This window comes from Hevea brasiliensis, chromosome 15 (assembly GCF_030052815.1).
Source record: "Hevea brasiliensis isolate MT/VB/25A 57/8 chromosome 15, ASM3005281v1, whole genome shotgun sequence".
In the NCBI taxonomy this organism is placed as follows: Eukaryota; Viridiplantae; Streptophyta; class Magnoliopsida; order Malpighiales; family Euphorbiaceae; genus Hevea; species Hevea brasiliensis.
The window spans coordinates 67,909,379-67,920,292 of record NC_079507.1 but is presented as its reverse complement, the minus strand read 5'-3'; the positions used below and the strand labels follow the sequence as shown (position 1 = coordinate 67,920,292).

At 31.7% G+C, this 10,914-nt stretch overlaps 1 protein-coding gene across 1 annotated transcript; it reads left to right on the top strand.

Moving 5' to 3' along the window:
• The first annotated feature begins 3,282 nt into the window (after positions 1 to 3,282).
• On the top strand, positions 3,283 to 7,878 carry LOC110646359 (phosphatidate cytidylyltransferase 1). Its single transcript, XM_058136829.1, has 11 exons — positions 3,283 to 3,467; positions 3,594 to 3,847; positions 3,922 to 4,073; positions 4,278 to 4,419; positions 4,822 to 4,978; positions 6,005 to 6,052; positions 6,131 to 6,217; positions 6,748 to 6,876; positions 6,983 to 7,039; positions 7,281 to 7,364; positions 7,554 to 7,878. The coding sequence occupies exons 1-11, from the start codon at positions 3,393 to 3,395 to the stop codon at positions 7,647 to 7,649; spliced, it is 1,281 nt and encodes a 426-aa protein (XP_057992812.1). The 5' UTR covers positions 3,283 to 3,392; the 3' UTR covers positions 7,650 to 7,878.
• The last annotated feature ends 3,036 nt before the right edge of the window (positions 7,879 to 10,914 follow it).

Below are 10,914 nucleotides of genomic sequence, written 5' to 3'. Positions count from 1 at the left end.
AATTGGGTCGAGATTTTGGCTACTCCACCATTGTCAAACGTCCCGAGCGCGTCCCCGGGGTCGGAATCGGCATGGGTAAACGCGAACCTTACTTTTTCTTAATTATCAAGTGCTTGAATGGGATTAAAAATCCATAAAATATTCATGGTAGCTTAGAAAATTATAATTCCTTTTGCATTAGTTTAGTAAAAGTTTTAGATTTTTTAGAGCTTATTTGGGTAGTTTTTGCAAAATGGTCAATTATAAGGACTAAACTGTAATTTTACATTTTATGATTGATGACTGTTTGGATGGGCCCAGGAGGGGCTGTGTGATGTGATTGAGTTGTGAGTATATAGTTTGTGGATATAGAAGTACGTTTTAAGCCCTTTTGCAGGTTGGGTAGATCCTAGGTATAGGGGAGACTTTGCCAGATTTTCGGCACGACTTAGGACATCTTTGGTATTTTTCTCAGTTTGTGTTGAGTAAAATGTATTAAATAATTATAATAAAATTGTCAGGTGAACCGGGACAGCCTTCCTCCTCCGCCCAGCCGCCATAGTGACTTCGGTTGAGTCTGTGAGTAAAATAGTAATTTTAATTGTAATTTCGATATTGTTATATGTTCAAGCATGCCCATGCATCATTTATAAATATGTATCTATGTAGTTAAATACTATGCACATTTTACATTGCATTCATAAATGTTGAAGTGTCATGGATGTTGTTCTGTGGTAATTTGGAGCAGTGTGTGTGTGTGTGTGGCGTGTGTGTGATATGGTATTGGATATGGATAGGACGGGTAGACACGGCTTGAGAGACACTCGCTAGAACCCGATCCTGCGGGGTAGACACGGCTTGAGAGACAATCACTGGGACTCCGTATTTGGTTTATTAAGCGAAAGTCCGGCTTGAGAGACACTCGCTGGCAGGGGTTGGATTAAGAGGCCTGTATAGGGGAACAGCTCTCATATATGATGTATTGTTTGACAGTGTTGGGTGTGTGAGTGCTCCAAATTGCCTTTTTGATGTGTTTTGTATAAAATCTATGACGATGTTGCACTTCACTCCACAGGGTGCATTAGCTTTAGATAGCTAGAGAGATTATGGTTAAAATTAGTATTTTACTCTCTAAGTCAAACGCTTACTCCTGTTCACCTTATTTTTCCAGGATACAGGAGATTTCTTGTTGAGTTCTAACTTGCCTCTCTCCCTCGCAGGTCATCTATTAATGTCTGTAATGTTTGTATAATTCTGTTAACTCCTAGAATTCTGCATGTGTTAGAAATATTTATTTGATTTGAGTCTGTAATATAAATGTCATGTTGGACCTGTAAACTTATTAAATGCATGCATGTTAGACTGGATGAGGGAGCCGAGCTCCCATTTATTTTTATGGCATCATGATTATATGGAGGGTGAGCTGAGCTCCCCAGATGATTATATATTGTGTTTACAGGTCGGGTGAGTCAAAAACTCCTCGTTAAATGGTCCATTTTATGACCGTACTATGTCCGGTTGAATTTTTGAAATTGGGCCCCAAATGGGCCTTAGAGTTTGATTGAGGAATAGTTAGGCTTACTACGGGTCTCGAGGGTTTTAGGCTGACCCAGGTCCTAGTGCCAGTCCGGCTCATAGGTTGGGTCGTGACAATTATGGCCATTGAATTGAAACGGCCAAGTAAATGAGAAATATTTTACTCTTATAAAAATTAAATTTAAATATTTTTGTTACTATATTTTAATTAAATAATATTTAACTATAAAATTAAATTTTTATTTAAATAGTTTATATATATTTGTCTATATATAGTATCTCATATGAGATATTTGATACATATCAATCACTTTTCTCTCTAAATACTTTTAAATATTTTTTTTATTTACTCTATTTTTTATTATTTTTTTTTAAATTATTAGTTATCATTTTCAAATTTATTAATTTAAATATATTTAATTAATATTTATTTAAAAAGTTATTAGTTATCATTATCAAATTTATTAATTTAAATATATTTAATTACTAATTTTTTTACAAATTTCTTTTTTAATAATTTTTAAATTTTTAATACTTTATTTCATTATAATTATATATCGAATGTAATTATAGCTAATATTTTAATTATCCATATTTTATTATTATTAATTTTTAACATAATTATTTTTAAATTTTAATTAGATATCTAAATTTTTATGCATAAATTATCTCTCAACTATATTTTTATATAGAAGTAGAATTTTAAAAATAAATTGCAAATATGATTATATTGAAATTTTTACTATAAATTAAGATGATTAAAATTAAAGTTATAATATCAAGATTATAAAATTTATTTTTTAAAAAATAATATATATTTTTAATATTTATTATATTAATAGAAAATGATAATATTTTAAAATTTTAATTTCTATGAAATTTATTTATCTTATATCATAAATTTATGTAAAAGGATAATTATTTTTTGAAAGAATTATTTATAATATATCAAGTTAATAAAAAAAATTTATACATTATAAAAATTTAAAGATATAATATTTTTAAAAAATAATATAATAAAATGTTATTTTTAATTAATAATAATGTAATATATCTTCATTATTATTAAAAGTAAATAATTCAATTCATTATTATTAATTTAATATATTTTTTCTTTTATTAATAATAAAATATATTATATTTATATATTTTTTAAATAGTATTATTTTCACATTAATTTAATATATTTTTAAAATCTATAAAATATAAATATCGATCAACTTAAATTATGAAATAAAATATAAAATTTTCATGAAATTTAAATTAATTTTTAAATAGAGTAATTTTATTATATTTTAAATAAAATAATTATCAAAATTATTATTAATATATGTATAAAAGAAATTAAATAATTATTTTAATTAATTACGTTATAAATTAAATAAAAATTTATTATTACAATAAAAAAAATTTATTTAAATTAAATTAAATAAGAGAAAAATTAAAAATTTATTTAAATTAAATTAAAAAAGCGAAAAATTTTAATTAAAAATTAATTTAGTTGAAAATTAATTTAATAATAATAATAATTTATTTTATTTAAAATATAATTAAAAAATAAATTATAAATAAAAATTATAAATTATTTATATATAATATGAGCATTATGCTGGCTGCATTTAAATTTTAAAATATGTATGCTTTATAAGTACTTCCATGTGATTATTTGCCACGTGGCAATGAAGAGCTGTTGCCATCTATTGGCCTGAAAACGGTGTCCAATCTTGTAGTTCTCTCTGTCAGTTCTGTTTCTTTGAATCGATTAGAGATCAACTTCTAATCATCGATTCCATTTTAGTTTTTCAACCCTCAGAAAACGCATACAATCATCTCCTCTGTCACATTGGAGTGGAAAAGAGAATATTACAGTAATAGCAATGCACAAAGACCATAATAATTCTTCCAGTGCACCAACAACACCAAGAATTCGCCATCGGAGGCGTTCTAATGAGGTTATTTTATTAGTCTGTTCTCGCACATATACCTGCAGGAGGTTTTATCAAATGATGGCTTGGTATTTTGATGGTATTTAGATTCATATCTGTATTCAGATTTTTGCTTAATTTGGTACTTGGCAGATTCCTCATGAGTTAACCAAATTGAATGGAACCCATTTGCTCATTAATGACCAAGATAAATACAAATCAATGTGGATTCGAGCACACTCGTCTTTGTGGATGCTTGGGGGTTTTCTTTTTATGCTTTACTTGGGGCATCTTTACATTTGGGCTGCAGTTGTTGTAATCCAAATATTTATGACTAGGGAGCTCTTTAATCTACTCAGAAGAGCTCATGAAGATAGACGTCTTCCTGGGTTTAGACTTCTGAATTGGTAACAATAATGTTAGGTTTGTTCTGGTATTGGACAATATGAAAGTGATGATAATCTGCCATATGTCGTTGCAGGCATTTTTTCTTCACGGCAATGCTTTTTGTTTATGGCCGCATTATCAGTCAACGACTCGTGAACACAGTAACTTCTGATAAATTCTTCTATAGGCTTGTGGGCGGTATCGTCAAGTACCAGATGGTCATTTGCTATTTTCTATACATTGCAGGTTCTACAACTTATCATAATTGTAATTCTTACTCAAGAATTTCTAATCACATCAGTTTATTCTCGCTTTTACTCCTTAATTTTGAGGAATTTGAGCTTCCTTTTAAACTGTTTTATTTGAGTTGCTGTTCAGGGAGCTTATTGACTTGTCATTCTTGATGCTGCAATCCTTAAAAAAATGGTTTAATTATCTCTAATTTGTCAGGTTTTATGTGGTTCATTCTTACATTGAAGAAGAAGATGTACAAGTATCAATTTGGGCAATATGCTTGGACACACATGATTCTCATCATAGTGTTTACCCAGTCAGCCTTCACTGTAGCCAATATTTTCGAAGGGATCTTCTGGTAACACACCTATCAAAATAGTTCTTCATAGTCAGTTTTATCCATTCTTGAGTTGATATATATCTGCATTGCTTAGTAATCATTATTCTCTTACTGCTATACTGTAATGGCTTAAATAACAATCTTATGAGTAATTAATGCATTCACAGAAAATATCATTAGTGCGGACTGGTTAACTACAGGGAGTCTGGAACGTTTCACTGCTTATAATAGTTCTTTTCCTTTTGATTGAAATGTATTTCTTATTTGCGATTTATTGAATTGCTTTTACCTTTTTAATTATTGCAGAAAGATACATAGGCTCTTTCTTCTATTTAATTATTATTCTTATTGCATTTTACTTTTACACCCGCAAATTCTACTCTGTGGTAAGATACCTGAGAAGTCTGGATATACATGCAAGTTTCTTCTCCCAGCATCACTTATTGCTATTAATGATGTTGCTGCTTATTTTTTTGGTTTCTTTTTCGGGAAAACACCTTTGATCAAGTTATCTCCAAAGAAAACATGGGAAGGTTTTATTGGAGCATCGGTTGCAACTTTGATATCAGCATTTGTGGTAATTATTATTATTCATTCCTCAAATTGACAGTTGGTTCAGTTGATACAAAATTAGCTGGTTTTGAATATGATAAAAAAATGAATTCATGGAAATTCACTGAAATTCTTATTGTTGTTGTTGTTCATTTATTTTGGCATCATGTGGTGGGTGAACAGTAATCTTCTAAAATTTTGTGCACTAGGCCTAAGTCTGAAGCTTGATCTGAACACAACAAATTCATCCAAGTTTTTTCTTTTTTTTTTTATGCTTATATTTATTTAAACAAAAACTATAATTATTTGTCTTAACTTATAGGTCTGGGAGTAATGTCACAAATTTGAAGGACCATGTATTTTGAACAGATTATATTCTTGTGTTTTAGTCCTTCTTGGCTGAAATAAGATATTTCAAGAAGTGTAAATTTTCAATAAAAAGGACTGCTTTCTGGACTATCAGCACTGAATCCTAACTCCTGATACCGTTTTGTTCTGCAACTATGTCTTCCTTTCAAAGATCCTTTATCATTGTTTAAGTTCCTAACTAATAGAGGACGTGACACGAAAATATCTGCCTACTCTTATCAGTGACGTTCTTAAAGCTAGTTAGCCATCCAAAACATCAAATATGAATTAAAAAGTAAAATCCAATTTACAGAAGCTGATTGAAGATTCTGACCATGGTCCACAAATCCGAACGAAAACTTGCTAGCATGTCAGTATACTTTTCTAAAAACAATAGCACATTCTATAGTCTATACTTGTTCTATCACAACTTAGCAGTTTCCTTTGACATTATTTCTGTTATATTCCATTTTCACTCAGTTACCAAGTTTACGAGTGTGCTTTTTATCAATTTTGAGTTTGCCATTTTTTTGGAATCATATGTTTAGAATGCATGCTGTTGTGCTTGTGCGTCTGCCTGCTCAAAAAATAGGGGAAATGATAATAGTGAGATTGGAGTAGTGTTTGGAAATGCTTGTTCATATCAAGGCAGTGTTGTTTTTGTATTGGGGATTCACAAATGTTTCCGCTACCTGTCATCCAGTTAGCAAACATCTTTGGGCATTTCCAGTGGCTGACATGTCCAAGAAAGGTAACTTGTTTGACATATGTTTTATGGAAGTTGCCTGTTCTATTTCATATGTTTCTCATTTGGACAGAAAGCCTGCAGGACTTATCAACAGGGTGGCTTCAGTGTGATCCTGGCCCGCTATTTAAACCAGAGTACCATTCCTTACCTGGATGGATATCATATTGGGTGAGTGATTGATCTAGAAATGTTTCATAGATACATCTCAAGAATTTGAGCATGTTCTGCTTAATTTATAGCACAAGTATATTTGAGTTGATGATAGTCTTAGCCATGCTAAAAACTTTAAACAAACAAAGGCTAGTTTAATATGAGTGAAGTTTAACTGAGCCACACTTAAAAAAAATTCCATTGGTCATCATGGCATAGGTAGAGTGGTTTATACCTTAAATGCTTACAACGAGTCTGTTTTGAGTGCAGAACTGAACGTTGCTTTATCATATATGATATTAGTTTGTGATTATAAGATTAATGTTTTCAATGTCAATTCAGCTAGACTTAAAGATAGTTCAGTTCAATACTACACTTTTTTGTTAAAGTTCTGCGCTTAAACACTCTGAGATATATGTTGCCTTTGTTCTGAGTTCAATGTCAATGCTTAGCTTGTTCTTTAAGATTGAAATATTTGATTATTCATGTTGTTCATTCTCATTTCTTGTTGAACACAAAGTGCAATTCTTCTTGCCGATGTTTTACAGTTCCCTTGGAAAGAGATTTCAGTTTTGCCAGTGCAGTGGCATGCTTTATGTTTGGGTTTATTTGCATCAGTTATAGCTCCTTTTGGAGGCTTTTTCGCTAGTGGTTTCAAGAGAGCTTTTAAGATCAAGGTGAGTCTGTTTATTATATTTAGCTGCTTAAAAGTTATATGGGCAATTCTGTAAATTACTAATATTTGATTTTCCTCTCCTTTTTAACTCTCCCAAATTATTACAGGATTTTGGGGATAGCATACCTGGACATGGTGGATTTACTGATAGAATGGACTGCCAGGTAAGCTTTTCATTGTGCAAACTTTCATGGTAATTTTAATTATTTGGGTATTGTTTCACTGTTTCTTTGCTGCGTTGCGTGTTGCATGAGCGTTATTTGCAAAACATAGCGAGAATGTGCGAGGGCTTTTGTGCACTAAGGATGCCCTTACATGATGAAGCTTTCCTGTTGCCTTCATTAGATTAGTTATAAATATTATTTTTTTCTTCTTCTTGAAATTAAACCCAGTTGCATGTTGCAGATGATCATGGCTGTTTTTGCCTACATCTATCATCAGTCATTTGTTTCTACACAAGACTATACAGTTGAGATGGTTTTGGACCAGGTAACTATTTTATCTCAGTGGTAGAGGGGAGTCCAAATCATATGGAAATGGCCGCTTTCCCTCTTATGTTCTTTATTTTTTATCCTAATATCCGGATGGAGCACAATGGGAACCTTCATTTCCATTTAATTTCTGAATAAAGAAAAGTGCATGAATCCTTTTACTTAGCATGAACAAATGATGATGTAGATATTGGGGAGCCTTACTTTAGAGGAGCAGAAAGTTTTGTATAACAAGCTAGGGCAGATATTCCAAGAGAGGCAGCTTCACAAGAGAGACAACTGAAGCTGCGGAAAAGTTTTGTAGACCTTTGAATATCCTAGGTCGCTGTGTATTCCAGTGTTGCTTCGGATAGGTGATTAAAGGAAGATTGCATGAAGTTCTTTTCTTTTTTAAATTGATTCTTGTTCTTTCTTTTCTAACAGAGAATTCTTTCAGTTGTATGCACTCAAATACTGACCTGTGTCTTGTTAGCTCATCTTTATTATTATTATTTTTTCAAATGTTCCCTAAAGACATATCTGTGAAGTCATGCATTCAAGCTGATTGCATAACAGTTAACCATTTTTAGAAAGAAAAATAACGATTTGACCTCTGGTTTGGCTTTTTGGATTTTGCATTTGGTTCTTGAGGATCATTGGATTGATCAGAAATAGTCATGGATTTGGCTCAATCTACATTACCCTGTACTCAATGAAGGCTCTCATCTGTGTTTTAATTTTGCAACAGTCAGAGCCCAGGCTAGACGGTTCCGTTGCCCATTCAATTTTGAAAAGCCATTTTATTTCTTAAGTTGAGCATGATTTGATTGCTTTCATGCCTTAAGATTTCGGTACCATAAGAATTTAGGGGGTGTTTGGCTAATTAGCTTAACTTATAAGCATTTGAAAATTTAAGGGGTATTATATCACAATGATGTAATTGAAAAATAAATTTATCAAAAGGAGTAACATAAAAAATATTTATCAAAAAGGGTGAGATTTGGTGATTTGGAAGAGAGAGAGAGTGGGAGACTTAACTGATAAAAGTGTTCATGTATTTGAAAATATTAAAAAATTTACCATTGTATTGAAGAGTTAAAAAATAATAAAAATAATTATACATGCAAGTGGACGCTACTAAGAGTAGTGGCCCACTACTAACTAGACTACTAGTGGACCTACCTAGGGTAGCAATTAGCCACTGACAAGATTCCCTTGGCAGGTAGATGCTACCAAGGGTAACTATTAGTTGAAGTGCTGATAAGATTTCCTCGTGCAGCATGCTGGTAGTCTATAGCTATGCATGTGAGATTTCTTGGCAGTTAGACTCAGTTATGGATAGTGTCTAGCTGTCTGAAATGACCACTCCTCTAGATGTGAAATATGCTAGTGTCTAATAACAATTTAAATACACCCCAATATTCTCTCATTTGCTTTTCGGTAAAATTTTTTAGTAAAAAATTTCAGCACTCAATTCTCTTTATTTTAGTCTCTACAGTAAGATATTGTGAGAGTGTGAAAAAAAATTATAGAACAACAATTTTTATTTAAAATTTTATATAACATCAATGATAAAAAAAATTATTACAAAAAAAATTATGCACATTTTTTATCTATAGCCAGAGAGGGAGAGTAAAATAAATGCTCAATGATGAAATTTTTATTTTCACACTCACAATATCTTGTTGTGGTGACTAAAATGAAAAGGATTGAGTGTTGGAATTTTTTGCTCAAAAATTTTGCTAAAAAACAAAAGAAAGAACGTTAGGGTGTATTTAAATTGTTGTTAGACGTTAGTATATTTTATGTTTAGAGGAGTGATCATTTTAAGCAGCTGGACACTACCCATAACTAAGTCTAGCTGCCAAGAAATCTCACATGTACTATTATATATTGCCAGCATGCTGCGCGAGGGAATCTTATTATTACTTCAGTTAGTCACCATCCTAGGTAGCGTTCACCTGCTAAGGGAATCTCGTCAGCAGCTAGTCGCTATCCTAGCTAGCGTCCACCTGCCGCACCAGAAGACTAGTCAATTGTTAGTCGCCACTCTTAGTAGCACCCACCTGTAGGCATAAATTTTTTGTTATTTTTTTAACTCTTCAATGTAATGGTAAATTTTTTAATATTTTCAAATACATGGACGCTATTATTAGTTGAGTTTGCCTCTCTCTCTTTCAGATTATCAAATTTCACCCATTTTTAGTAAATATTTTCTATGTTCCCCCCTTTCGGTAAATTTATTTTTCAATTACACCCTTTTGGTAAAATGCCCAAATTTAAGCGTTTGGTTAAAATAGTTTATAAGCACATTTATTATCAAAATGATTAAAAATGATATTAAATGAAATTTTAAAAATTAAATAAGTATTAGTAAAATATTTGGTTAAACTAGTTTATACTTATAAGTACTAAAATAAAAAGCTGAGTTCTAAATTTAATTCTTTTTAGCTTATCGAGAGTAATTTACAAGTTTAAAAATTGTTATAAACAAATAGATCAGAGCTTATAAATTGGTGAGCTTATAAGATAAGACAAACACCTCTTAGGTAGCTAAAAGTGTTTATCATGAAGCAGACAGGAGGGATCAACCAGTTCAGAGCATTGCAAACTTACAATGCTTTCAAGACACAAACCCAGGCACCATTTATATATTTTCTGTTACTATCTACCATTTGTGCTTCCACTTTTTTGTTTCATTGTTGTGATTAGGAATTTTATACACCTATCTGATCTATATCCCTTTAGTTTTTATGCATCTATTTGATCTTTAAGCCTTCTTTTTTTTCATTGTTGTGGTTGGGAATTTTAGTTGTTTATCTTGTTTCATGAGAATGGTATGATTTCATATTCCACATTTCCCTAACTTTTAAATTTCCATTACATCTGCTCAACAACACTTATTTAAAGGAGAGAGAGAAGAAAACGCCAGAATACTTCTTGGTCTTTGGATTTGCTTAAGATTGTTGTTGCATGCTTATCATGATAGAAGAATACATGAAATAAGATGGAGTTAATTGAAATTGACAGGTTTTGTGGACCAATTCCGTATTGTTTTATGAAGATTAGTTTGATATCCAGAGGACGACATTTGTTCTTATGCGTCACCTGAGGTTCTCTTAATAGGCATGAAGATGGAATATCTAATCTTTCCACGGATCATGGGGTATAAAATTTTACATCCATGATGGATGTTGATGCATTATTACGAGAGCACACTTTCATTATTCTTTGGAACAGTGAAAATACTATTTTCCCATAACCTATTGTTGTTTTCCACGGAAGTGCTTGATGTGTTACTGTGCCCACGGTCATGCCAGTGTGTCCTCAGTCTTCACTAAGTAGGGTTTTTTTCTTAGACCTCTATACCGTTAAAATCAACTCTTCATTAGTGGAATTAAACGAAAGTCTTTCTCCCTATCAGGATTCAAACAAGAGCAATCTGGATTTGGGGTTATGCTTGAAAGGGCACAACCATGATAGCCTTGCCTTGGCCAGAGCAAATTAAAGGGTCAAATGAAGAAAGCAAGCTCAGATGGGTTATAGACAACTAGTTGACACCCTAAGGA

Coding starts and splice junctions, on each gene's coding strand:
- LOC110646359 (XM_058136829.1), top strand. CDS start 3,393: ATGCACAAAGACCATAATAATTCTTCCAGTGCACCAACAACACCAAGA. Junction 3,468..3,593: donor ATCGGAGGCGTTCTAATGAG/GTTATTTTATTA, acceptor GGTACTTGGCAG/ATTCCTCATGAGTTAACCAA. Junction 3,848..3,921: donor GGGTTTAGACTTCTGAATTG/GTAACAATAATG, acceptor ATGTCGTTGCAG/GCATTTTTTCTTCACGGCAA.